The sequence below is a fragment of the Parambassis ranga genome, unplaced genomic scaffold, assembly GCF_900634625.1.
Source record: "Parambassis ranga unplaced genomic scaffold, fParRan2.1 scaffold_21_arrow_ctg1, whole genome shotgun sequence".
NCBI lineage: Eukaryota > Metazoa > Chordata > Actinopteri > Ambassidae > Parambassis > Parambassis ranga.
In genome coordinates this window covers 4,961,287-4,987,408 of record NW_021144767.1, presented here as the reverse complement: position 1 = coordinate 4,987,408, position 26,122 = coordinate 4,961,287, and the positions used below count along the sequence as shown (strand labels likewise).

General features: G+C 43.7%; 1 protein-coding gene, 1 non-coding gene and 1 pseudogene across 3 annotated transcripts; all 3 read right to left on the bottom strand.

Moving 5' to 3' along the window:
• Positions 1 to 5,235: 5,235 nt before the first annotated feature.
• On the bottom strand, positions 5,236 to 8,852 carry LOC114429828 (mitochondrial ubiquitin ligase activator of nfkb 1-A-like). 2 transcript variants are annotated; one of them, XM_028398457.1, is made up of 6 exons: positions 8,837 to 8,852; positions 8,199 to 8,277; positions 6,485 to 6,644; positions 6,107 to 6,194; positions 5,689 to 6,026; positions 5,236 to 5,574 (listed from the first exon to the last, which is right to left on the bottom strand). In XM_028398457.1, the coding sequence occupies exons 3-6, from the start codon at positions 6,605 to 6,607 to the stop codon at positions 5,374 to 5,376; spliced, it is 750 nt and encodes a 249-aa protein (XP_028254258.1). In that variant the 5' UTR covers positions 6,608 to 6,644; positions 8,199 to 8,277; positions 8,837 to 8,852; the 3' UTR covers positions 5,236 to 5,373. The 2 variants fall into 2 exon arrangements, with proteins under 2 accessions (XP_028254258.1, XP_028254257.1); XM_028398456.1 differs by lacking the exon at positions 8,837 to 8,852 and adding an exon at positions 8,772 to 8,809.
• A 3,816-nt stretch (positions 8,853 to 12,668) lies between these two features.
• LOC114429885 (centrosomal protein of 55 kDa-like) lies at positions 12,669 to 25,541 on the bottom strand (annotated as a pseudogene).
• On the bottom strand, positions 21,436 to 21,554 carry LOC114429938 (5S ribosomal RNA). Its single transcript, XR_003669965.1, has one exon. It is a non-coding gene; the product is annotated as a 5S ribosomal RNA (ribosomal RNA).
• Positions 25,542 to 26,122: the final 581 nt, after the last annotated feature.

The following is a 26,122-nucleotide window of genomic DNA, read 5'->3' as shown; positions in this document are numbered from 1 at the left end:
TCAGAGGAACTGATGTCTTGTTGATTGTTGCATCAATTCATTCTCTGATGGATTATCTTTTGTTCCAGAGAAATGTTGCAACAACATCTTTAGAGAGTCGTTCACTTCTTGTTTGTACCAGAACAAAGTGGGACTTGGATCACTGGTCTTAAAGGAGCATCCAAGTGTTACAGTGTCTCCTTCAGAATCAGAATCAGAATCATGTTTATTGCCATGTAAGTGAAGGGGGTTCACATTACTAGGAATTTGCCTTAGTGATTGGTGCATACAAAGAACATATAACAATTAACATGCAATAAGATAAAAACTAAGATAAAATTAAGTAAATAAACTACAGTAAGGCTAAATTTACATGACAGACATGGCATAACAGACATACAATGAACAGAACATAAAATACTTGGCGGATGTAATGGTAAACATAGACCCTTATATGAACAAATGGAACAGTGTAATAATGTAACAGGTACCACATGGGTCGGTGAGGTGGTACTCGTGTGCAAGTAGTGCAAGATGGAGTAAACAGTGCAAATAGTCGTCATTGTGCAGTGACTATACTAAAGTGACCTTCTGAAGTGACAGTGCAGAGCAGTGCATTAATTACAGTTTAACAGTCCAACAGCAGAGGGGAAGAAGATGTTCTTGTGGTGTGAGGTTCTGGTCCGAATGGACCGTAACCTCCTGCCTGAGGGGAGTGGCTCAAAGAGTCCGTGTCCAGGGTGAGAAGGGTCAGCTGTGATCCGACCTGAACGCCTCAGAGTCCTGGAGACGTACAGGTCATAGATGGCAGGCTGCAGCCGATCACCTTCTCAGCAGAGCGCACAAGACGCTGCAGTCTGTGCCTGTCCCTGGCAGTGGCCCCAGCATACCACACTGTGATGGAGGATGTGAGGATGGACTCAATGATGGCCGTGTAGAACTGGACCATCATTCTGGCTGGCACCTTGAGTTTCCTCAGCTGCCGCAGGAAGTACATCCTCTGCTGGGTCTTTTTGATGAGGGAGCTGATGGTGAGCTCCCACTTGAGGTCCTGGGTGATGGTGGTACCCAGGAAGCGGAAAGAGTCCACTGTGGAGATGGGGGTGTCTGTCAGGGTGAGGGGGGGTGATGGAGCTGGCACTTTCCGAAAGTCTACTGTCATCTCCACTGTCTTCTGGGCACTCAGCTCCAGGCATTCAGCAGCAGTGACATTTCCCTCTTGCTGGGTCACTGAGTCTTGTCCTTTACACTCTGGGGAAGAAGAGAAGATGCAGAGGAAGAAATGGATCAATAAAGATGATTGATGAAAGCAGAACAATCAGCAGCTTTAAAGAGTTCTCTCACATGTAGAACAGATGTCATTTTCAGGGATCATTGTCACTTTGAAGCATAGAAGGTGTTTTCCAAGGTAACAGATGGCAGCAGAGATGATGTGCTGTGAGTGAGTGTAGAATGAACATTCAGAGCTCTTCATGTAGAGCTCAGTAATGTCTTTGTTTGAAGAGGAAACATGTGCAGCTTTCTATCTTACCAAAGAAAAGAGCAGCAAGAAGAATCCACAGCCAATGTTCCATCTGTACAACAAGGTTTCAATCAACAGGAGGAGCAGCTGATGTTCCACATTCAGTCTGACAGCTGTTCTCTTCACAGCAGCACTTCTTACTGACAGAATGCTACAACACAGCGCACAAGGAGGGCACCGCCTCCTGGATCATGTGGCCCTCTAGTGGAGCTACAAATTGCACTTCAACAGTGTGGAGAAAAGGCTTCCAGCAGCTGCTCACTGTGTCACTCGTCAAACGTTGAGTCTGACAGTTTGTGTTTCAGAGACATGTTGTCCAGTACTCGGATCACGAGTAAATGTCATAGTTTTCCCATAGATACAGCTGCAGCTAGTGGCTACCTGCTTTGGCCTGCTACAGTTTCATTGCTTGAGTCCGCAATGTCCATAATTATGCCTAATTTTAAGTCAGAAGAAAATTAAAACAAGTGATTTGTAAAAAAAATTCACCCCCCAGCAGCGGGGGCTGTCACAGATGGAAGGCTTATTGGTGAGTGTTACATGTTGACATAGGTTCTCTGACATTTGTGGAGTTCACTAAAGCACCTCTTCTCTGTAGGTGATCGGGTTATCCACTGAAGCCATGACTAACGCCCCCCGTGTCCAACTCAGGGACACGTCAGCAGCAGCACTACAACCTGGGCCATGCACGCTCCAGAAGCACTGTTGAGGCCACAATAGGCCTACTTAAAGGTCGGTGGCTGTGTCTGTCCAGCACGGGGGTTCACTGCATTATTGATCCAAAAAGGTGTGCAATATAATTAATCGGTCATTCAATTAATCAACCTTTATTTATAAAGCGCCTTACTACAACTGGAGATTGCCCAAAGCTCTTTATACACGAAACAAAATAAAAAAAAATTAGAACGAGAGAAATAATAAAAACAATAAAAACAGATAAAAGAATACCAATAAGACACGGCGATGTCTTAAAAGCCTCTCTCAACAGCTGGGTCTCAAGTTTGGCCTTAAACAGTGGCAGGTCTGTGCATAGCTCAAAGGGAAGGCTATTCCACACTTTAGGACCTGACACCGCAAAAGGCCCTGGTCAGTTGGTGAATGTTTAAAATCTCAGACACACAAGAAGGTGCCAGACCATTGACAGCATTAAAAACAAACAGCAGAAGTTTCAAATCGATTCTGAACTTCACAGGGAGCCAGTGGAAAGAGTAGAGGACAGGTGTGACGTGATCATGCTTATGACTGTGAGCATGCAGGCAGCAGCGTTCTGTACTAGCTGTAAGTGATCTGACGCTTGGTTAACTCCAACATAGAGTGCGTTACAATAGTCAGGACGGGAGCTAACAAAAGCATAATTGGTTTCTCCTGATCTCTCTGACTCAGGAAGGGCTTGACTTAGGCGAGGAGGCGAAGCTGAAAAAAGCTAGCCCTAACCACAGAATCGATTTGTTTCTCAAATTTTCTTGAAGACGTTTCGCTGCTCCTCCAAGCAGCTTCATCAGTTCTAACTGTTGGTGGGAAACATGGTTTATATGTGGTTGCAGACCTCAGTGGGTGGGTCTGGGTGAAACTTAAAAAACAATAGCACTAAATGTTTCCATACTTACCTGTGATGATCTGGCTGACTGGGCCAGGTGTGTCTAACGACTATGAAACTGCCGGAGGTGGACTGGTTGACAGCCCTTTGTCCTCAAAGGAGTGTCCTCTGTCTCTGAGGTGGAGGTGAACAGCTGAGTCTTGTCCTGAGGAGGTGGCTCTCCTGTGCTGAGCCATTCTTCTGTGGAGTGGTTGTTTAGTTTCTCCAATGTACAGATCAGAGCATTCCTCACTGCACTGGACTGCATATATCACATGCTGTGTTTCTCCCTGGGAGTTGTCATGGGTTTGAAATGGACCGGGATGTCATGGTTATTGAAGATCCTGCGGAGTTTCTCTGATACTCCTGACACATATGGAATGGAGATGGTCCTTCTTGTTTTTGTGGCTTTGGTAAGTGCCCAATTGGGGTAGCCACAGGTGGGCAACATACAACGTGCTAGAGCAGACTGTCAAACTGATGAACTCCAAAACGGCCATTAAATGGCACCAAAACATCCCATAACTGTGGCGGAGCAACGAAGCGGCACATACCACTAAAACACCCAGCGCTGACACATCGGTCCAAACGCCATGTGAGTGGTACATATAGTGCTTCAGCAGATTGTCTAAGCGATAAAGTCCAAAACGGGCACTAAATGCCATCAAAACAGCCTCCAGCAAAATGGCATGTTGCTTAAAAACAGAGGCACGTGAGCCACAGATCGCCACATACCACTAAAACAGTCAGACATGGCACCAAAACAGCCAGACATGGCACTTTGAGATCGGTACATACTACTTCAGCAAGCGAGGCATGCCAAATGCCTGCACAGGGTAATTAATGGGATCCTGTGTCATCCACCTGCTCCTTTTTTTCACCCTAAACCAGGCTTGATGTCACACTCTTCACCTTGTACTGCCTCCTTCACCTCCACACACCACTTGTTTTTCCCTTTTCATCTATGTGTTGTCAATGTTGACTCATTGCTGGTTAGAGATGACAGAAATAGTACACTTGATGACTCACTAGAGGTCTTTTCAGACACCAGGTGCTGCTGCCACCAAGCGTTTGTAACTATATGAAAAAAATGGCCTGAACTCTGATCTTATCAGCTGCCATTTGATGTGGAGGCACAGGCAGGTACACAGGGTCTATGACCACATATGCTGTAAGATCATCTCATGTCACTGTGACACAGAGCTCCCTCCCTGATTCAGAGGTGGATGACCATTTTCTTTCATGATATGATGCTTAAACATTCAATGTATTACCGTCAGGCACAAAGAATATGATGAATGCCTGTCAAAACAACACTTGTGTCCACCTCCTGGCAACAAGAGTGATTACATTAATACCAGTGATGAATGGAGATTGTTCTGTGTTTACCAGGAACTTTACAGAGCTAGTACTGTCCCTGTCTATCTAGAGCATCTTTGCCAGGTTTTCCCCATCAGAAGCTCGACCATACTCCTTGTCACTCCATGCTGCTGTACTTTATACTCAATTTACTGTTGTTCCCCACTTCAGCTTTGCCTCTTGGAATGCCAGGATAGGTATTTCACCACATTTAAAGATCCAGTATAGTGTGAAATGCAGCATTGCTTGCTGTTAAAAGGCTCTATCAGCATAGTGTAAACTTTTATCTAGGTTTCTGGGTAAGACCATTGATCACGTTTTCTGAAACCCAGAAAATATGTTATTGTGTGGAGGTATCCAGGGGAGTTAGGATAACCAAAAGCGATGTGTTATTTTCATCATTTTATACGTTTAATGAGTTGGTTGGATTCTTGGTTTTAGAGCATCCCCCTATATTGTGTTCTGTTCTTTTCAGACTGCCTGTAAACAGTTAGAAGGTGGAATTTCTCTTTTTAAATGAATGGAGTAGCAGACGGTAACAAGTGAAACATCCTCATTAAGAGAGATACTTTACTGACACAGAACATCATGGCCAGATATTTACAGTACAATTGGAGGCAAGGCAAGCTTTATTTATATAGCACCATTCATACACAAGGCAATTCAGAGTGCTTTACATAAGATAAAATCACAGAATAAAACATTTTAAAACACTCAATTAAGAAGGAAATTAAAATCATAAAAAGAATAAAATCATAACATCAAATGTTGTGACAGAGCTTGGTAGCAGGTGTAGCAGCAGCATGTCCACAGTTCCACAGTATACGGTTACATGGCTGAGAGAGGCAGATGACAGATGTTCTCCTGATTATTTTCCCCATCTTCAACAGGATTCCCTCCTTTCGTTGTCACGCTGCCAGCGAAGCTTTCCGTGTTGTTAGAGTGCCGCTGCACCGGCTAAAGCAAATATAACAGCAAAACGCTTCCACGCTTTGGTCGCAGCGCTGTATTGTTTTCGTAAAGTGTCATAGTCTGCCATGCTCAGAAAGTACTTAGATCCATCAGAAGGGGGTCTAAGATTCAGGGTGCCATCTGGGTCCAGCGTCAGCTGGCCTACACCAGTAACACGTGTGCCCACCTGAAAAAAGGTGCATATTTTCATAATGTATTGTTACTATGTAAATTATTAGTGATAAGCAACAGACATTTTGTTGTGAATTAACTATTAAAATAACGAGCATTGGTAACTGACTCTAAGCATTTCCTCGGTCTCCAGTTGACTGTAGGACTTCACCCCGCTGAAATACCATCCAAGAACACTGAATCCATGGCTGACCTGGAGAAACCTCTTGTACAACATCTCCATGTTCAGTCCAGAGGCCTTCAGTGGACAATGGACTTGGACTGCAGTCCCATCCGAACCCCTTAATACGAAGGGCACCGATGTCACTTGTTGATGACTCTTGAAAAGAGCAGAGTAAAGGCTGCTCAATCCCAGCCTGGGCTCTGTGACTTCCACTTTGTGCACCACACCAACAATGTCTTCATGACACTGACTCCTCAGTGGCTCGCCTACAGGCTCCACAACACCTACAATATATACACAAACATACAGTATGAAGTGGAAATACATAATCATCACTTGTTTGTATTGATCCAGTTCTGGTTACCTTCAACAACAGCATACTGCAGACGTGCTCCTGGTGTAACCTCCAAAGTGTCTTTAAGGTTTCCATCTATGTTGATGTGGGAGGCATTCTGAATATGACACACACATAGTCAGATGGCACATGGAGGTTTTACAAACTTGCACATTACACTGCATGACCATCACCAACAACATGTTAAAGGGCTGCAAAGGATTTTAGTTAAACAAGTAGGAGAGCTTTTCTCAAGCATTTTTGCATGGTGTACTTCTTTGTCAGAGACTAGTGAGCTGTCAGCATGCACTGAATGCAACAGTCCCTCTGTAAGTATTAGCAGTCAGAACCGCAATTCACTTTGCAGACTACTGCTATATAATGTTAATGAAATACATTCTTACTCACATCAAGCTCATCTGCTGTCTTCTTCTTCTTTCTATACATATAGTAGCAAAGGCCTGAAACAGCCAAGCCGGCCCCAAGACACAGTGCCTCTGTCAGTGAAAAACCGAGACAGAATTTCGCCATTTCCTCTGGATGCCCTGTCACGGTCCTAAGAGCAATCCTGCACAAACATAAAACATGTAAGAGGACTGTGAGATGCATCTTCCTGCATCTTAGCCATGTACTCAACTCCGAACCAACAGCAGGTGGAAATTAAAGCTGCAAGCAGCATTGCGGGCCCTCGCGCACCTTGCGACCCGCAGGGCCATTGCAGTTTCCTGTCCTATGCTCTTCTCTCCTCTCATTTCCAGAGACGTAGAACAAAAACATGTTTAAAAGAGAAATTTCCTGCTGGGAGGTGGCGCTATGACCGTGTCATCATATTAGCATATATATCTGTTCAGACTCGGGTCCATAGCAGTACTGTAAGATTTTGTCCACATTGCATGAAGTATGTTGGAGGTATGGCAGAAAATACTGTGTTTCTTTGTATTGGCAAATGGTCAACTTTGAGGCCACGCCCCCGCCACACCGTAACTCTTTTGTAAGAGTTTTGGAATGCGTCTGTTCCCTATGGTGTCCTGAGTGGACACAGTGAATTTCAGCCCAATTGGATGAAGTATGCGAGGCGTGAAAGGTTTTGTAGCAGGGTGACAAATAGGCAAAAAATGGCCACAAAAGTCAAAATGGCGGACTTCCTGTTGGGTAGTAATCCCTAAGGTTTCAATAGGGCTCTTGCACCATTCGGTGCTCGGGCCCTAACTATTACTGAGTGGTTACATGTTATTTCCTTAACAATCAGCCCTAAACTAAACTCACTTTAACAATAACTTGTAAACTTGGCCACACTTGTTGTTACTTGACACACTGTCTGTGTTAAAAGTCCAGTTAAATGAGAATCCGTATCCTGTCGGTCTACCCCAAAGTGGCATTTGGCCTGCCTCGCTTGATGAAGTGGCATGTGGCGATCTCAAAGTGCCATGTCTGACTGTGTTAGTGGCATGTGGCGATCTGTGGCTCACATGCCAGCTTCTGGGGATGTTTTGGTGCCATTTAATGCCTGTTTTGGACTTCATCAGTAGGACAGCCTGCTCTAGCACCATGTGTCACTCATATATTATAATATATGAATGTATGGATCTTCCAGGGGTTCGTACAGCTCTGTGGCTCATATACCTGTTTTTAGCAGAATGCCACTGTCTGTGTCTGTCAGCGGAAGACAAGGAGCTGCACATAGCTAAACAGCAGCAGCATATATAGCGGCTTCCTCAAAGCTCCAAAGTCCCAGATGAGAGGAGAGATGGGCCCTGCCTCTCTGTATGAGGCGCTGTAGCCTAATGTGAAATGAGGCCTTCTGCCTCTTGATGAGGTTTGATATAGTACATGGACATGGGATAAAACGCTGCATTGGGGAGATGAAAACATAAACCAAAAGAATAACCCGGTGATGAACGTGCAAAGGTGTGCGCTATGGTTACGGTATGATGTGCTGCGTTATGTTACGACACGCTGCGGTCAACAAAAACTGTGGCCACCCAGCTTCTTCTCTCCTCCTAACACCTGTGACGGTGAGTGAGTGCCCCTTTAATAGAATCCGGTTGTCACCACCTACACCACGTGACGCAAATATTCCCCATCACCATGACAACCATACGACAAACAACAAATTACTCACTATATGTCTGCTCCAGTCTTCCTTCTAAGACTCTGACGACAGTCCGCTCGTCTCAACAGGTTTATTGGAAAGTGTGAAACTGAAAACAAACACATACAACGAATTACCAACAGTCAATATGCATTTATGAACTAAAACTGAATTCAGTATTATTAATACGTTGTATGTCTAAATATAAATGGTTGATGAGAGTTTGACTCCTGCAAGATTAAGTAAATTCAATACAAATGTTTTAGACGTGTGTGTTAAATGCAGGGCAGAGAATTGTTGCAGTTTGCACCAAGATGAAAGAATTTTGGACAGAAATTGTAGAAATAATGCAGGAAATCCTACAAATCAACATTGAACTAGAACTTACATGTTTTTATCTTAGGCATCCCTCCCAATAGATACAAGATAAAACACAGAGAGCAATTTGTTGATTTAAGTTTGTTACAAGCAACAAAGGTCCTACCAGCGGCTAGCGCCCTCTACAGTCGAAGACCACAACAGTCAAAGAAGCACTCGATCAAATGTAAAAAAATGTCAACACAAGCACAAAACCACACCATAAAGTCACAACAAAGTACTCACTATATGTCTGCTTCTGTCCTGTAACTACTGAACAACTACACAACAAAAAGCTGAGTGACACGTACCTTTGAACCGCTCTCTGTCTCCATGGTAACATGACGCTTTAGATGAGCAGCTGGGACTCTTAAATAACCACGTCATAGAATGCAGTGAGCATCTGTTTCTAAATAAATTATATAAATAAAGCTGCCTTTTTATAACAAAACAGCTGCACTGCCACCATCTATGGCTCCTACAGTATATATGATTGCTGTTAGCCGTTCCTGTCCTGATCCAGACTGTTGTCGGCAACACAGGGGAGAGCGGTCTCCAGGGCCGAAGGGCGGTGTCCTCCGGGGCCAACTCCCTAACCCTGACTCGGTAGCAAAGAAGGATGGAGGTGGTGGTGCACTGAGTACTAATGAGGAGCATTATTTCCAGCTGTGCTGAATGAACACCAGAGAGAACACAGCAGCTCTTCACTCCAACATGCAGCCTTTTGCAACCCACATAACACAGACAGCGTCTCACTTCCTGTCACCGCTTTATTGTGGCGGGGTGTGTCCCTTTAACTTCCGGGGCACAACCCCGCGTTTCCTCTCGCTCCATGGCCGCTGCCGTCCCTGTGCTTGGCGTGCTCCGGTTAGCATTCTGGCAAAAGTAACGATTAAACTGCTTCATGACCCAAACGAACCGCGCCGATTGAATCTACATCATCTCCGTAAATATCCACTCAGCGGCGAGTCATTTATTGACCCTGCGAACTTTGGTTTATTATCGAATGCGGTGCCGCGGTCATTCACAAAGCCTATAGGCTAACCGCTAGGCCAATGGCTAAGCTAACGTTGTTAATACCGGTCTTTATTTTAATAGACCGTGCTATTTGTGTTACTTTTATGGCCGAATGTTAGGCATAGTGTTAGAGTATCGACTGAATTCTTTATTATTGGTTGTTTTGTTCGTTTTGTATAGTTTTTGTTGCTTTTGTGGTTAAAGCCAAACCGGCCTATGGTGCTTCTGAACTGACCCATCGACATGCACAAACAAATTGTTTGTTTACCTAAACATTTAAATGTTATGAACCTGTGATTAGCTTATTGCTGATTTAATTTGATTTATTATAAAGTGCATCATTAGCTTCACCTTTACCCAAAGCTTGAAAGTTGAATGATTGATTTATAAATGTTATCATTAAATAACCTGAGCGTTATATGCTGTATGACCAATAGCATTGATGGTATTATTTATTCATCATTATGCATCGTTATGTATGGATGTATTTATTTACTTTCTTGATGGAAGATCATTTCATTCATACTGAATTTTAATGTGTGTGTTTGACCTTGTTTAGGTCAGGTTTTTTCCTTTAGCTTGAAATCCAGTTCAACATGGCGAGCTGCCCGATCACCCTGTGACGCTGCAGGATTATAAAAACCTTTTTTTTGGCCTCCTACTACGGACCTATTTGAGTTTTCCCCATTTTTTTTTCTTGAACTCAAACCTTTTTTTGGAACATTGAATGAACTATTGTTTCCTGAATGAACTGAAATATGGACAGAACTGCAGAGTGACCTTCTGTCATCACAGTTTGGATTGTTTATTGTGCATATTATTACTGAATACCTGTTTATATATATTACATAGTAATAAATACATTTATTATCATTCATAACTTGCTGTTACTGTCCTATTGCATATCTGCTTATTACATGACAATAATATATTTATTTGAGCTCTATTATTTTCTTTGGTGTCTTATTCACACACTCAGCCTCCATAGCCGAAGCTACTTTTGTTGCTTTATTACATCTATGGCCCCATAGTGCGTTACACTTTCATATTCAGCTGTGTAGCTCGGCCTCTTGCTGTGCTCTGTTTCCATTCAGGCTGATGGAAGCTGTAGAGATGACAGTGATGCTGCAGCATCATCATCCAGGGAGCTCAGACTGAAGGAGGACCTGTCCTCTGTGAGCTTCTGTGTTCCTCTGACGGGGAGATGCGTGTGGTGGATCTGCTGGTTCAAGAGTCTGATGGCTGAGGACAAGAAGCTGTTTCTGGGTCTAGTCCATGTGCGGATGCTTTGGTAGATCCTGCAGTGAAAAGAGTGTGTAGCTGAGGTGTGTGGGGTCTCTGAGGGTTTTCTGTGTTTTCCTGAGTGATGAGTAATGAAGGTGGTTTGCAGGGAAGGCAGGTGAGAGCCAGTGATGTGCTCTACTGTCTTCAGCACTTGTTAGAGACCTGTGGTCTGCAGCAGAGCAGCTTCTGTAGCAGGGAGGGGTGAAGATGTCAGTGAGGACCTCTGAGAGCTGGTCAGTGCTTTGAGGAGCCATCCTGGAATGCCATGTGGCCCAGGTGACCTCTGCTCCTGTCTTTGTAGCCAGTGATGGAGAATCCACATCCACACCCTTCATACTTTTACTCTGAATCAACAATAGATGTGTCCCAATGCAAGACGTTTGTTCTTCAGGTGTGTACATTTGTGCATCATCAGCATACCATGAAATGTGTGTGTGAGTATGAACCCCAGGAGACGTGTCGACAGAGAAATGGACCCACTAAAGGTCCCTGTGGGATTCCTCAGGTGAACTCTGACTCCTGAGGCCTCAAAGAAGTGTCTTTTGTCTTTTCACAGCTGGTACCTTTTCAAAGAACTGAACTCAGTCCTCTTTAAGTGGACCAACAGAAACAGGTCTCAGTTCTTTTTGTGTTCACACTGTGAGTTTATTGAAAGAGGACCAGCTTCTGGTCCAGTTCAAGGTAGTTGGGGCCTCAGTCCTCCTTCTGTTCACACCAGGTCCTCTAGAGCTCTCAGACCCCCAGTGCACTGAATTCTGGGTAGTTTAGGTTTGTTTTAAAGGGGCCTGGGTACAGTTGGAGTATTCACGTATGTGGAAAAAATGCTGAGTCATGGATCTGTTTGTTTAGAGGGCTGAAGGGGACCAAGTGTGAAAACACCCTCAGATTCAGATATAAGAGAAACCAGACTGGTCCAGTCCCACAGAGGCCGATCAGATTTTAAAGAAAGATGTGACCAACTGTGGCTGCACTGAAACACAAGGTCACTTTGTGTAGATCAGCTCTGACTCAAAGTTCTGGATGGATGTTTTGGTGACATGATGTTGGTTTTACTGCTCAAAATACTGATCCTAGAATGTATCTAAAACTCATTTCTTGAATGCACACTTTGTTAAAACTGTCTGTCTTTAGTTGACTGCAGATAACAGAGGAGAGAAGGTGAAGGACACACTGAACAAAGGAGGAAGCAGCTGGAGCTGTGACAGTGTGTGAGTCCCTCTAGTGGACGCTGTGGAGTATTGTGTTGTCTTTGCTCCACAGGTTTTTGTACAGAGTTGAGCTGTTTCCTGTCACTGTGGGCTGCAGAGCACAGTAGTACACAGCAGAGTCAGTCACTGCAGCTCTCCTGCCTCACATTACTGTCCTTCAAATGCTAAGTAGCTTCAAACAGTGACAAACGTATTATGAATTTTCCTCTAACTTACGAACCTCATTGGCCTCGTAGCTCTGGGGGAGGTCAACCTATCTTCTAAAACAGTCTTGACTAAACACAGTGAAGAATTCCTCAGCATTTCTTCATCTTCTTCAAATATCAGTTTTAAGGCGGTCCGTTTCTTCCACGTGTCATTCTCAGTGCATCGGTAATAACAATCTGTCTATCAATGAACGTTGGTCCGTTTGGAAATTAAATACCGGTAGATCCTCTTGGACTCTTATTTTTAACACATTATAGTGCAATGAAAACAAACGAAAATAGCTTTTTAATAAATATATGAATTTTATTTTTAACATTTATCAATTAAGTTCAATAAAGTCACTCTGACAGCTACATATAGAAGAAATGTTTGTGATGGTGGCGGTGCTGATCTGCACTGAGGCGCCCGGTGAGAAAACGACATGCTTTCACTTATCATAACAGTCGTCAATGTGATCCAGAAGCTCCCTGTGACGGCTGGCGGGATACTGGGCCTGACAATATGGGCACTCCAAGAAAGTCGTCTCCAGGAGGTTGACGTATTTCCATGGCGATGTGGGGCCAGGGTCAGTAGTAAGGCGCTCAAAATTATTGTACGAGCTGGGCTCTGAAGAGCGAGCATTAGGCTGCATCTGAAATAGGAAAAAACAAATGCACTTGTAGAGCAACATAATATGCACATTCCAAGAGGACAGTGGAATACTCTACTACTCTACTGTTAGAAAGCAAAGAAAATGGCATGAGAGTCATGAGGGTTTGACTTCATATTGATGAAACTATAGATCACATAACACTTACAGCAGACTCCAGATTAGAAATCTGATCTTGGGTCTTGTGAAGCTCCTTCAGCACTTTATGTAGCTGGTGCTGAATGCTCTGACGATCATTTTTTTCATTTGCAAAGTCCTTGGCAGAAATCTGGATCTTAAGAGGCAGAACCACAAGTATGAACAGGCGTACGTTTAAGAGAATGCTGCCCTCTCCTCTTCTTCTATTTGACAGGTCTTTTTGTAGGTGTGTGCTATAATTAAGAGAGTGTTACCTGTTGTTCCAGGGCAGCGATTCTCCTCTCGTCTCCATTTCGGTTCAGAAGAGACTTCTGCAGCATATTTACCTGTTGAAGGCCAGATATTAGGGCAAATTTTGTATAGTGCCTACAATGCTGCTGTATATTAGAACATGGAACTAGATTGTATCTAAAATGCAGACATCCTCATTTTATTTAGTGAAGGATGATTTTGTTTGACATTTACAGTGCTGTATTTGTATTTTTATTCAGTCTGAGCAGACTTTGGTTTAATCTACAAACCACTCCTACCTCCACCCACCTGTGCAATATGTTCCTCTCATTCTTTAACTGTATCCATCTATCTGTATTGTGTCTTTGTAGGTACTTTTATTTACCCTATCTGCGCTGTTGCAACAATGCAATTTCCCCATTGTGGGACAAATAACGGGTTCTTAATCTTATTAACTTTAGTTAGTGGAGGTAAACAGTGAATTCATGCTCACCTGCAGCAGAAGTTCAGCAGACCTCTTCCTCTCTTCCTCCAGTCTGATGTCCATACTCTCCAGTTCTGCTGCATGCCTGGACACATTGTTTGTTTTTTTTTGTTTTTTTTTTTTATTTTAGATACTGTATTAATCCCAGAGGGAGTGTTAATTCAAAGGTCAGTACAACATTAGTTTTTGGCATTAGTATTAATGAGAGGAGGTAAAATTGCCGATTGATGACATGTTAGCAGCTCAGCGTGAAACCTTATTGATCCGACGTCAACCAGAGCCAGCAGCTTTACCTGTTGCCAAGTCTCTCTGCCTGGAGCTGCATTTTGGCTTCCTCCAGCTCTTTGCTCTTCTCTTCATGCTTCCTCAGGAAGGATGACAACTCGCTGCACTTGTCCTCGTACTTCCTCTGTTGCACTAACAGCTCCACCTGGAGCCTGGTGACCTGCTCCTTCTGAGACTGCAGCTCAGCCTGAGCCTTCACGGTCTGCAGAGCGAAAAAAACACAATTTGCAGAATGATGTTTTCTTTGTTGTCAGCTCAGTTCTGAAAAAGACTTCTACAGGTCAGTTATAAAGATGACTGAATCCACAGAATATGCATGTTCAGTGCTCTAGCTGCAGCTGCTCTATTCTGATTCAGGGTCAAAATCTTTTAACAGAGGCAATGTCCCTAAATCTGTGAAGATGTAAACATTTTCAGTGTCAGTGTGAAAATGAAAAAGCAAAACACACGTTTTTGTCCCCGAACAACACATTAGGGAGAAAAAAAGAAAATCCAGTGCTGTGCAAAAACTAATAATGCAATAAAGTCAATTTTTTTACTGATGTTTGACATGACCAAGACTATAATAAAGGTTAAAAAGAATCCAGTCCACATTCACCTTTTCTATTAAAAATGAGCCATTTTGTGTGTTTTTTTTTTCAATTTTCAGCACCACCCCTTATAAAATTGGTGATTAAAGGGTTAAAATCCTGGGGGAAAATGATTTTTTCACTACTGTTGATTAGAACTGAAGTTAATTAAAAGGTCTATGCAAAAAAATTTCAAAAAAATATTTATCTAATATATTTTTAAAACCGTTAAAGTTAGGGGACGTTTTTGTCCCCGAACAACACATTAGGGGGTAAAATTTGCCCACAGTGTACCGTTGACCTATGAAAAATTTTAAAATCATATTAACAAAATTTATGTAAAATTAAGCTTATTGAGGAAAAATGATTCAATTTGTCCACATATTGACAAAGTTATGGCCAAAATAAACAGAAAAATTTCTCTCAGAGGACAAAAATGTCCCGAACAACGCATGAGGGTTAATTACATCAGTGATGTGCTTACACAGAAAACATGTACCACTGACTCATGCTTATTTCAGATGGCTCAGGGACATTAAAAACTGTCTCTGCCCCTTGGGACAGCTGTTTAGGGGGTGGTCCACCTCCTCTAAGTAATCCATCCAGGGAAGTTCTTGATGTTTTCTTCTTCTCTTGTGTCCAACTATAGGTAAAGGATGTGTAGTCAAGAAAAGCTGGACACCAAAGGAAAGTGCTGCAGTTGAAAGGCATTTGAAAAAATTTATTGTGAGGAACCAGGTTCCAGGTAAGATAGACTGTGAAAACTGTATTGCTGCTGAACCTGAAGCCCTGGAAAGCCGTGACTGGAAAGCAGTGAAATACTTCATCAAAAATCGCATAACTTCCATGAGAAGAAAAGAACAGTGAAGGCTTCACTGGCCACTGGTCCTTTGTTCCTCTTGTGTTTGTCAGTATGTTCTTGTTGTTGTTGTTACAGTGTTCAAATGTCCTACAGTGTAAACACAGTCTGTGATGGCATGTCTATTTTTTTGTAATGTAAAACCTTTATTTTTTTTATTATTGAATATTATTATATATATATATATTATATTATATTATATTACACATTATATTATATATTATTATTTATTATGGAATTGGCAAGCGATGTCTGTTTGCTGTGCCTTATTTGTGTTTTTCAAATACATGCCCACTGAGGACAAACTATGTTGTGAGGTTAATTGTTATTTAAGTGTTTTCTATAAGTATTGTTTGGTCCAGACTTGGATGAATGCTTATTAATTGGTACTTGTTAGAATAGAATAGAGTTTATTTGCCATGTGTAGATTACAGTACAGATACATTGGAATTGTTGTGCATTTCCTGAGTCAAGCTTACCAAAAATATTAAGAAAAAGGATAAAAAAAGGCATACTAAAAAGATCAAATGCACTTAAATACCCAAAATATTTACTTATGAAGACACATAGTACTGTATGCTATATGTTATATATGGAGAGAGTGCCTAATATAGACAGTATCAGACATCATCATTAGCAGAATGGGTCCTGGGTCAACGCACTGAGGACTCTGCTAGGCTTTTTTCACTGTCATTGAGCTCTGAGATGTTGGGAACTTAGGCCGATCAGTCTACTCATTTTGCATTTGATGGTGAATGGCTGCCGAGGTGGAGCATGTTTCATAAAGTCCAGTTTACAACAAAACTTAATTTATAGGGCTTCTGATCCTTGTCAAGATACACAAACTGAACGTATGTGTGTGTGGACCTTACAAGTACTAAATGTTGGTAACAGGCCCCATAAGTGACAGAAAAACGGGTTTGGACAAACAGAGTTTTGAATTCTTTATATTTGAAGTGATCATTTTTAACAGGAATTTTTTTTAGTGTTGCCTGATTTTTTACAGAGCTGTAGAGCCACTGGAAAGGGGGGGGGACCCCACAACTTGGCAGAAAACCTTTGGACCTCTCAAAGGAGGTTTACAAGAATGTGTTAGTGTCTGTGTGTGTCAGTGTGTGTCTGTGTGTTTGTGTCTGTGTGTGTGTCAGTGTGTGTGTGTCTGTGTCTGTGTGTGTCTGTGTGTTTGTGTGTGTGTCAGTGTGTTTGTGTCTGTGTGTGTCAGTGTGTGAATGTTACAATAAATAATGGCACAGGGTACCAGCAGGGGGCAGCACTAAGAAACAAAACTGGATTTTATTTCTCACAGTGTTCAGTGAAACCCACCACACATCAGCCGAGGGACACAGGTAAAAAACAGCTGACTGAGCCCTGGATGTGGTCGCAGCATTTTCCCACGTGACCTGAATGCAGCATCGGACGTTACGATGACTCACCGGCAGCAGCAGGAACCTGATCTCACAGGTCGCTGCCACACATCCAGCCACGCTGACCGCCACCACCGCACCGATCACCAGCAGGCCCACGGACACCACCTGCAGCTCCTCTGCACATACAGAGACAGAGACACACAGAGACACAGAGACAGAGAGACACACACAAACAGAGACATACACACTCACACACACACACACACACACAGAGACAGAGACACATAGATACACACAGAGACACACAGAGAGACAGAGGTACAGAGACACACACACACACACCTCCAGCCATCCCTTCAAACCCATGTCTTCCAGCCCAGTCACAGTGCCGGAGCTGTCCAGCATCCAGGGCTCCTGCCCGCTGCTATCTCTGCTGGAGCTCTCCAGCACCCAGGGAGCTTCCAGGCATCCTCTCTGCCCTGCACACTGCCTCCCAACGATACTCACGCTCGCCTGCTCACCCCCACACCCTCCTGCTAGCCCCACCACAACCTTGCGCACCACCACAACATGCACCCCTCACTTGGCTAAAGCAACTAGACCGTGCCAGCAAAACCTTTGTGCCCCTGGTGCTGTGAGTAGAACTTCGTGCCCCTGGTAGCACAGGTGCGAGTAGCTGTGACTCTCTTAAGGTAGCCAGAATTATTTTTCTGGTGCCCCTGGTACTGTGCTGGAGCTCCAGGAGGGAGAGTGTGACGGCCGAAGGGCCTAATGCTTGTTGTGTGTTTGTTCCACTATGGTTGCAGGTTTCCATCAGGGTGGCGCTGTGTTGATTGATCCTGCACTGCAGTCTCTTCTCTTCTCCTGCATTCACCACCTGCCAAATTGGAGGGGGGCCGTCCAATCGGTTGTGGTAAGGTGAATTTTGCTGTCTTTAGACAATTTTTGTCATGCGTCCTTTTTCCAGTTTACTGTCGGCGTTGCAGGTCCAGTGCAGCGAATTTGGTTGATTGCAGCGGTTAATGGTCTAGGAGACACGCAGGGTTTATTGTGCTGGTGTTTGTATTTTTTTAAGGCTGGTGTCGGGGCTAGAGAGGGATATGTGTGGCTGTGTGTGTAGCGGCTGGGGCCCCCAAAACTGAACTCTGTAATGCAAAAACAGACGCTGTGTGCGGCGCACAGCGGCTGTGCGCGCAACATAGCAGGACAGCGCGCGCACCGGACAGAGATGAGATGTCCTCTCCTCCTCATCAGAGCTGTGAGGAGGAGGGAAAAAACATCGGACGTTATCACCCTGGATCTGAAAGAGCCAGTGATGCTCTTAGGTGTAAAAGTCGGATTAGGATGCAACACAGCCGAACTGCCATCCCCCTGAATCCCGAGGCAGGTGGCGGCTACAGAGAGGTCAGATAAATCACTGACTCTGAAGCACACAACAAATCAGTTTTAATAGACACAAACTTCAGTGAAACTTTATCCAGAGGCTCAAAGGGCGCCCTGGTTAGTGCGCGTAAAACTAACGCCAAATCCCACTGAGGAGCATTTCTTATTGTCGCGTCTGGCAAACAGAATATTTCTACAGAATATTTATTACAAAAATAAACAGGAAACAACTGCGCGAGTTCAAACCTGCCAGCTTCCCTCTCATCGCTGTCAGAGTCACAGCCACACACGTGGCCGGCTGGCTGATCGGCAATCATTATTATTGTTGTTCAGAAATTATGCCGGCTTTCACAAAAGCTCGGACAACAGTCACTGCAGAAACATGAGTCCACGCATCATCCACAATCCATTCACATATGCTGGCGTATCGCGCGCGGCGCTCCCTCCCAGTAAAGCTGTGCTCGCTGTCTGCCATCCATCGCTCCCACGCCGCTCGCAACTTAACTTTGAACGCCCTGTTTACGCCGATGTCCAGCGGTTGGAGTTCTTTGTTAACACTCCCGGGACTACGGCAAGCACTGAATTCATCAGCTTCGCTTGGTTTTTTTACACCGGCGGTAAGACGGGCGCTCGCGCGCCCATGTCTTCCAGCCCAGTCACAGTGTCGGAGCTGTCCAGCATCTTGGCCTTCTGAAGGCTGCTCACACTGCCGGGGCTGTCCAGCATCCAGGGCGGAGGGTGAATTAGAGTGCGGCTGTCCGTCAAGGACGCAGCTGCATTTAGAGAGGCAGAAGTTGTCTTTGGTGAGGGACGGTAAGCTGGCTGCCGAGCTGTTGCGCCCGGAGGGTTTTTCTGGGGTACCGGTAGCGCACTGGGATTTAATAATTTTTTTTATTTTATTTTATTTTATTTTATTTTTTTCGTGCCCCTGGTACTGTGCTGGAGCTCCAATGTGAGGGCCACAGGGCCTAATGCTTGTTGTGTGTTTGTTCCACTATGTTTGCAGGTTTCCATCAGGGGGGCGCTGCGTTGATTGCAGAGACAAAACACCTGGCCAGTGTTCTGAATGAAGTATTTAGCTCCACTTGATCCTGCACTGCAGTCTCTTCTCTTCTCCTGCATTCATCACCTGCCAAATTGGAGGGGGGCGTCCAATCGGTTGTGGTAAGGTGAATTTTGCTGTCTTTAGACAATTTTTGTCATGCGTCCTTTTTCCAGTTTACTGTCGGCGTTGCAGGTCCAGTGCAGCGAATTTGGTTGATTGCAGCGGTTAGGGTTAGGGTTAGGGTTAGGGTTAGGGTTAGGGTTAGGGATTTCCCATTCAAAGTCAATGGAAATTGGACGCATTCCATATTTCCACATTCCAACTACAAATTTCCAAAATTTTTCCCATTGACTAGTATTGAAACCGGAATCTGGCAGTCAAAATCTGGGTGCAAAATGTGGAATTTGAACTTGACCACTAGATGGCAGGCAGGCTCCACCATTCCAACTTTCCAACTCCCATTCAAGTGAATGGGCTCATGTAAAAGAATATGAAGATGGATGGCGATCACAAAATGGCGGACAATGGCATATATAGGAAAATGGATGGTGATTCCAAAATGGCGGACATGATCGCAAAATGGCGGAAATGACCGCAAAATGGCGGAAATGACCACAAAATGGCTCTGCGCTCGCCATTAATACACGTAAACAGCTCAAACACCTATATACTTGCTCCAAATGGCTTCAAACGTTCTGCACATGGTCAGAGCACCGCCCTGAACGTCTCTATGTCATCATCGGGCTGCCCGTGGCGGTGGCGATCGTTCGCCATGAAACATCAAATGCTTATAACTTCGCCATACATGGTCCTATCGTCCTCAAATTTTTTTTATGTCATAACACTCTGCCCCCGGACATGTCTGCATGCTCATGACTCACCTGCACAGCGCCACCTACAGGAAACCGGAAGTTAGTGCTTTTTTGACCGTTTTTATGTATGAATCACATTTTTTTTGGATGCTTGGTGCACAGACTGGTCTCCACTGTTCCCTATGATGTCCGACTCAACCTAGTGGACACATACAGAACTACAGAAGGTTATAACTCCAGCACAGATGCTCCTAAAATTCTCAAATTTTTTACAGGGGATACAGACCCAACCCTCACCATGTGTGGACATCTGCGGACAGCGCCACCTACAGGAAACCGGGAGTAAGTGCTTTTTTGACCGTTTCTATGTATGAATCACATGCTTTGGGATGCTTGATGCACAGACAGGTCTCCAGTATTCCCAATTATGTCTGAATCAGCCTAGTGGACACATACGGTACTACAGAAGGTTATAACTCCAGCACAGATGCTCCTAAAATTCTCAGATTTTTTACAACATGTATGTAAACATAAAGCAGCAGAGCCCAAAGAGCTCGAGCTGCAGAGTAAACAGAGGGAGGAGGAGGCAGATCCCCGAACATGAACCAGAGACAGTGGTCACTGACAAAGGCTTTACTGCAAAACACTCATGAATATCCAGGTAGATGACTTAAAAAAGTGAAGGTTTAGATTGAGTAATCTGCAGCATGAATTAATGGTGTCTTTCTGAGTGCTGTGATAAGACATGCAATTTTAGCAGAATGGCTGAACAGTCATCACATCACCAGCTGAAATAAATCTCGTTTTTCTCAAATTCCAAAATATATCTAATAATGTAATTATATAAGTTTATATAATGATATGTATTTCAGTATGATTAATATAATTAGGCTTTGGTGATAACTGTTGAAGGATCTTTATTCTTCATATTTAGGCTACATGCAGATAGGTGTTAAACTTTTATAAATGTATCTTAGTCATGCTGTTTCACCTACATGATTCACAAAGAGCCATGGCTGTCACAAGGAGCATTGCTGACATGATTGTGAAGTTAAAATATCAAACTTATACAGTTCTGCACTTTTGTTTGCAGCTTGATTTACTTAACAAATGTTTCTTGTGTATTATTACTCTGCTAATCACGATAATCTATTTAAAGGAAAAAAAGAAGGCAAAAAAATAATGATTTATGATCATGAAATCGGTATCGGTGATACTGGCCCTGTATTTACTTGGTATCGGATCGATACTGAAATCTTCAGTATCGCCCACCCCTACAGCGCACACCAAGTGAACAAACAGGACAGTGTCAAAACAGGAAGTGACGCAATACGTTACCAGACGCAGTCCTCCCTTGGCCAAGGGAGGCTCAAGCTTACAGCACCTGGTATTCCCAGGCGGTCTCCCATCCAAGTACTAACCAGGCCCGACTCTGCTTAGCTTCCGAGATCAGACGAGATCGGGCGTTTCTAGAGCAGTATGGCCGTGAGCTTTAAAGAAGAAAAAGAGAAAAGACCATGTTTCACCTCTTTCTGAGCCTCGTTAGTGCAGTAGGCAGCGAGTCAGTCTCATCATCTGAAGATTGTGACTTCAACCCTCACAAGGGGCACTTGTTTTAGAGCCAGAATACAGATTACAAAGAGCACACTGTATGTTTACATGTCATCCAGGTCATGTTCATAGAGACCACTGAAGCAAGGCGTCTGGACTTGTAGAGTTTTCTTGAAGACGTTTCTCTGCTCCTCCAAGCAGCTTCATCAGTTCTACCTGTTGGTGGGAAACATGCTTTATATGTGGAGGAGGACCTCAGTGGGTCTGGGTCAAACAAACAATAGCACTAAATGTGTCCATCCTTACCTGTGATGTTCTGGCTGCCTGGGCCAGGTGTGTCTAACGACTGGCTAACGCAGACCTGGGCAAAGTACGGCCCGCGGACCGTGCGCACAATAGAAGAAGAAAAAGAAGAAAGAAAAGAAGAAGGCAGCAAGAGTCAGCTGTCAGCACGGCATCACCGCTGACGTTTTTCCCACCCTCGTTTCTTCTAAGCTGCAGCACTGTTTTATCCCATCTACTCTTTGGAGAGACGCGCTGTGTACACTTTAAAAATGCTGCGCGACTATGCTGAAATGTACGGTAAAGCGTGAAGAAACGCCACGGCGCATTCAGATGTTTCCGCGGAGCTGCAGCCGACATCTGCTCTTAAAAAGCTCAGACCTTGTCCAACTTTCAGAGCTTTGGGAACTCTAGGTTTGAACTCTAATGGTTTTCTTCTGTAAAAATATCTTCACATCATCTGCTGCTCTGTGCGGAGTGTGTTTCAACATACAACCAGCAACACTCAGAGTGGACCTGGACACACACAGAGGACAGAGGAGAGAGCAGTAAACACACAGACCGGTTCACATCATCAACTCCCTCCGCCACACAGTGATTCTGTGGTGTTTTTCCGCCGATGCGATTTTATAATATATCTATCTTTCCATTCATTCAACTCTGCGCAACTCTCTCTCTCTCCTCCCGTCCGCGTTCACACACATAAGCGCACATGCACGCGCACACACCGAGAGCAGCTGATCCGCCCGCTCCTCCTTTCAATGCACCATGACTGTTGAAGGAGAACCCGGACCGGCGGATATGTTCACAGAGAAGACGGCCAACGTTCTTGATAATGGAACATCACGCACCCATTTATTAATCAGTTAGTTACCTTGGTGTAACTTTAGTAGTTCCATATATCTGATTATAGTTTTATATGCTATTATGTGGTTAAATCACATTATTTATTTGAACCTTTATTTCACCAGAAAATGTCATTTTACAGAAGAAGAACAGGCGGACACATGAGGTCAGTGTTGAGTTCATATAGTGAAATAAAAACCTTCAGCTTCAGATGTTTGTGGAATCCATTCCTTAGATTAGAACTAAACTAGGCTCAAATTAAAGTAAGAACTTTCATTTCAGTTTGGTGAGTCATCCAGGAAACAGGAGAAAGGACAGGTCTGTCTGAGCAAACTCATTCTACTGGCCTGTAATGTATGGAGCTGAGGTGGGGGAAGGTCCAGGCAGGGTTCAAGTCAGCATGTATTTATTCATCTTATCACCCAGAACTAACTGAGGGAATTAAGATTTAACTGAATCCATTCAAAATGCTTCTTGTAGCTTTAAAACTGTCATAGATAAGCATGCAGGTGTATATTTAACCTTTATGAACCCCAATGACCAACTCTCCGACCGATGTGACACCGAGATGCCCCCACACACTGCTTACAGTGATGAAAATGTAACAAGAGCATATTTATAAAGGTAGACACTGTGCCAGTGATCTCCAATTCAATTCATATTATTATTTATGAAAGAAATGTGGCCCTTTGCTTTTCTAATGGAAGTCTATGTGGCCCTCGCAAAAAAAGAATTGCCCACCCCTGGGCTAACGACTATGAGACTGGAGGGGGACTGGTGGACAGCCCTTTGTTCTTGCTGTGAGTCTGTGCAGACTTCCTGGAATGGATGGAATCACTGCATTGTATGTGGTAGAAAGATGATGTCTGAGGCCTCCACCTCTGTTAAGGGAAGGTTCTTCCAGCTTCACATAGATGCTTCCTTGACTCCTCTTTCAAACCACCTTTCCTCTCTGTCTAGGATGTGGACATTGTTGTCCTCAAAGGAGTGTCCTGTTTTTTGTAAATACTTGTTTTCTATAATGATTTTTCTTTAATGTTGTTAAGATTTCAAGCTGCAACTCGACACAAAATAGATGACGGCGGCCACTGAGTAGGTCTCATCACAGATGTAATGGCAGCTGTTCTGTCCCTCTCCTGACGTTCTCTAGCTTGTCCACACTTTGAGCTCCGAGCATTCATGGAACGTGTGCTTGCAGCTGAGCCTCAGACCTCACCTGGCAACAAGGAATTCTATTTTCTGATTGGTCGATAGGTCGCTAAGTCCAGACAGCTATATGAGCGCACAGTAGTCGCCTTTTACTCATTTACAGTATATTCATAGGAGTTTCAGCTGAAGCTGAATAATAATAATAACTATTTATATAGCACTTCTTTAAACACACAGTTTCAAAGTGCTGTACAATAAAATCCAAACAGGAACAACAGTGCGTGGTTAAAATACCATCCAGTCAATTCATAAAATAAGAAAAGGCAGGAATTGCACAAGGTGAGTCAATAAGACATAAAACAATTTAAAATGTTAAAAGTAGAATAAAATAAAAATAAAAATAGGCCCGTAAGATAAAACCAGGGTAATAGCATAAGCAAAAAACAAATAACATACAATAATGTAAAACAGTGAATGAATGGATAAATAAACTGGTTTAGGAAAACACTAAGCGATAAAAGTGAGTTTTAAGAAGAGATTTAAAAGAAGACACTGAGTTTGCCGCCTGATATCCTCTGGCAGGGAGTTCCACAGACAGCAAATGTGCAGTCACCCTTTGTGATTAGCTGGGATTTGGGGACTGATAGGAACTTTCCAGAGGATCTCAGGCAGAGTTCAGGCTGGTGAGGGGTTAAAAGGTCCTGCATATAAGAGGGGCCGAGGCCATTTATTGCTTTAAAAACCATCAGTAAAATCTTAAAATCAATTCTAAAACTCACAGGGAGCCAGTGAAGGGCAGCTAACTGGTGTTATATGGTCACTTCTCCTGGTATGAGTCAGAAGCCTTGCAGCGGCATTCTGTATTAATTGTAGTCTGTGAATGTTATGTTTACTGATACCACAGTAGAGGGCGCTGCAGTAGTGTAGCCTGGAGGAAATGAATGCATGTATAACTGTTTCAAACAGAGGTGAGGGGAGGAATGGTCGAATTTCTCTTAATTGCCTTAGCTGTGCGAAACAGGATTGTGGAATGCGGCGCTGAGGCCTAGGAGGATTCAAATTGAGTGCAGATCAGAGTCAGCTGCCAACAGAAGGTCATTTGAGACTTTTAGAAGTGCTGTCTCCGTGCTATGCATGCTCCGGAAGCCTGACTGGAATTTCTCAAAAATGTAATTGTAACACTCGACCATCATTTTACAGTCAATGTTACCACAAAAAACAAACTAGGGACGCTACCAATTTCAATTGTTTAATGAATAGAAAAGACCAACTTGGATAACTTAAACCTCACTGTGAACCAGTGTCCTGTTAAAGGGCTTGCCCCACAAAACAATACACTCCCACAAGGAAACAAAGGTTTTTTCCAATCTAAGTATTTCTCACCCAACCAAAATTCCACCCCTTTCCCGCAAAACTTTCACCACAACAGGCAGTCCAAAAGGAGGCCGAAGGCACATCCTACCAAGAGAGCAGAAAAGGAAAAATGTCTGTTTTCTTATCCTGTGGGTGGCAATGTCCATTCCATATGAAAGGTCCCATAAATCCCAAAGTCTTTGAAAGGTAACAAAAAGAAAGTCCAAAACACAAGTTGTAGCAAAAAAACGAGTTGGGAGCTTCTCCCTCACTCACCCTGGACACCAGGGTTTCCATCCGGGCTTTGTGGTGAGGTGATTCTCTTCCCAGTCTTTATTCTCACTTAAGGTTTGGTGTTTAGCTCCTTCTCAGATGTTCAGAGTCCCTTCTTGTGTATTCGCTGGGGTCCCCTTTTCACAGAAAACCCCCGTGGGCCCTGAAGAACCACAGACTCCTTTCCTTCCTGGTTCTGGGTACTATCTCTCCCCCCTCCCAAACATTTCTTACTCGCCCTTTTTCAAAGCTAAGCCACACCCAGCTAACCGGCATGACACAGGAAACACTTCTCCCCAAACAGGAAGGAAACATACATATACACATGCACATATATTTTCTCATTTTTGTGGTGGTGCCACATAATTATTGTTCATGAACGAAACTGGGAAGCCACAACTTTTTCTAGAATGTTAGATAGAAATGGCAGGTTAGAGATGGTCTGTAATTACTTAGAACAGCAGGATCGAGTGCAGGCTTCTTTAAGAGAGGGCAAACGATGGCATGTTTGAAAGAAGATGGGACAATGCCAGAGGAGAGAGAACCATTTACAATGGCTAGGATACTGGGACCAACCGTGTGAAGTACATCTTTTAAAAACCAAG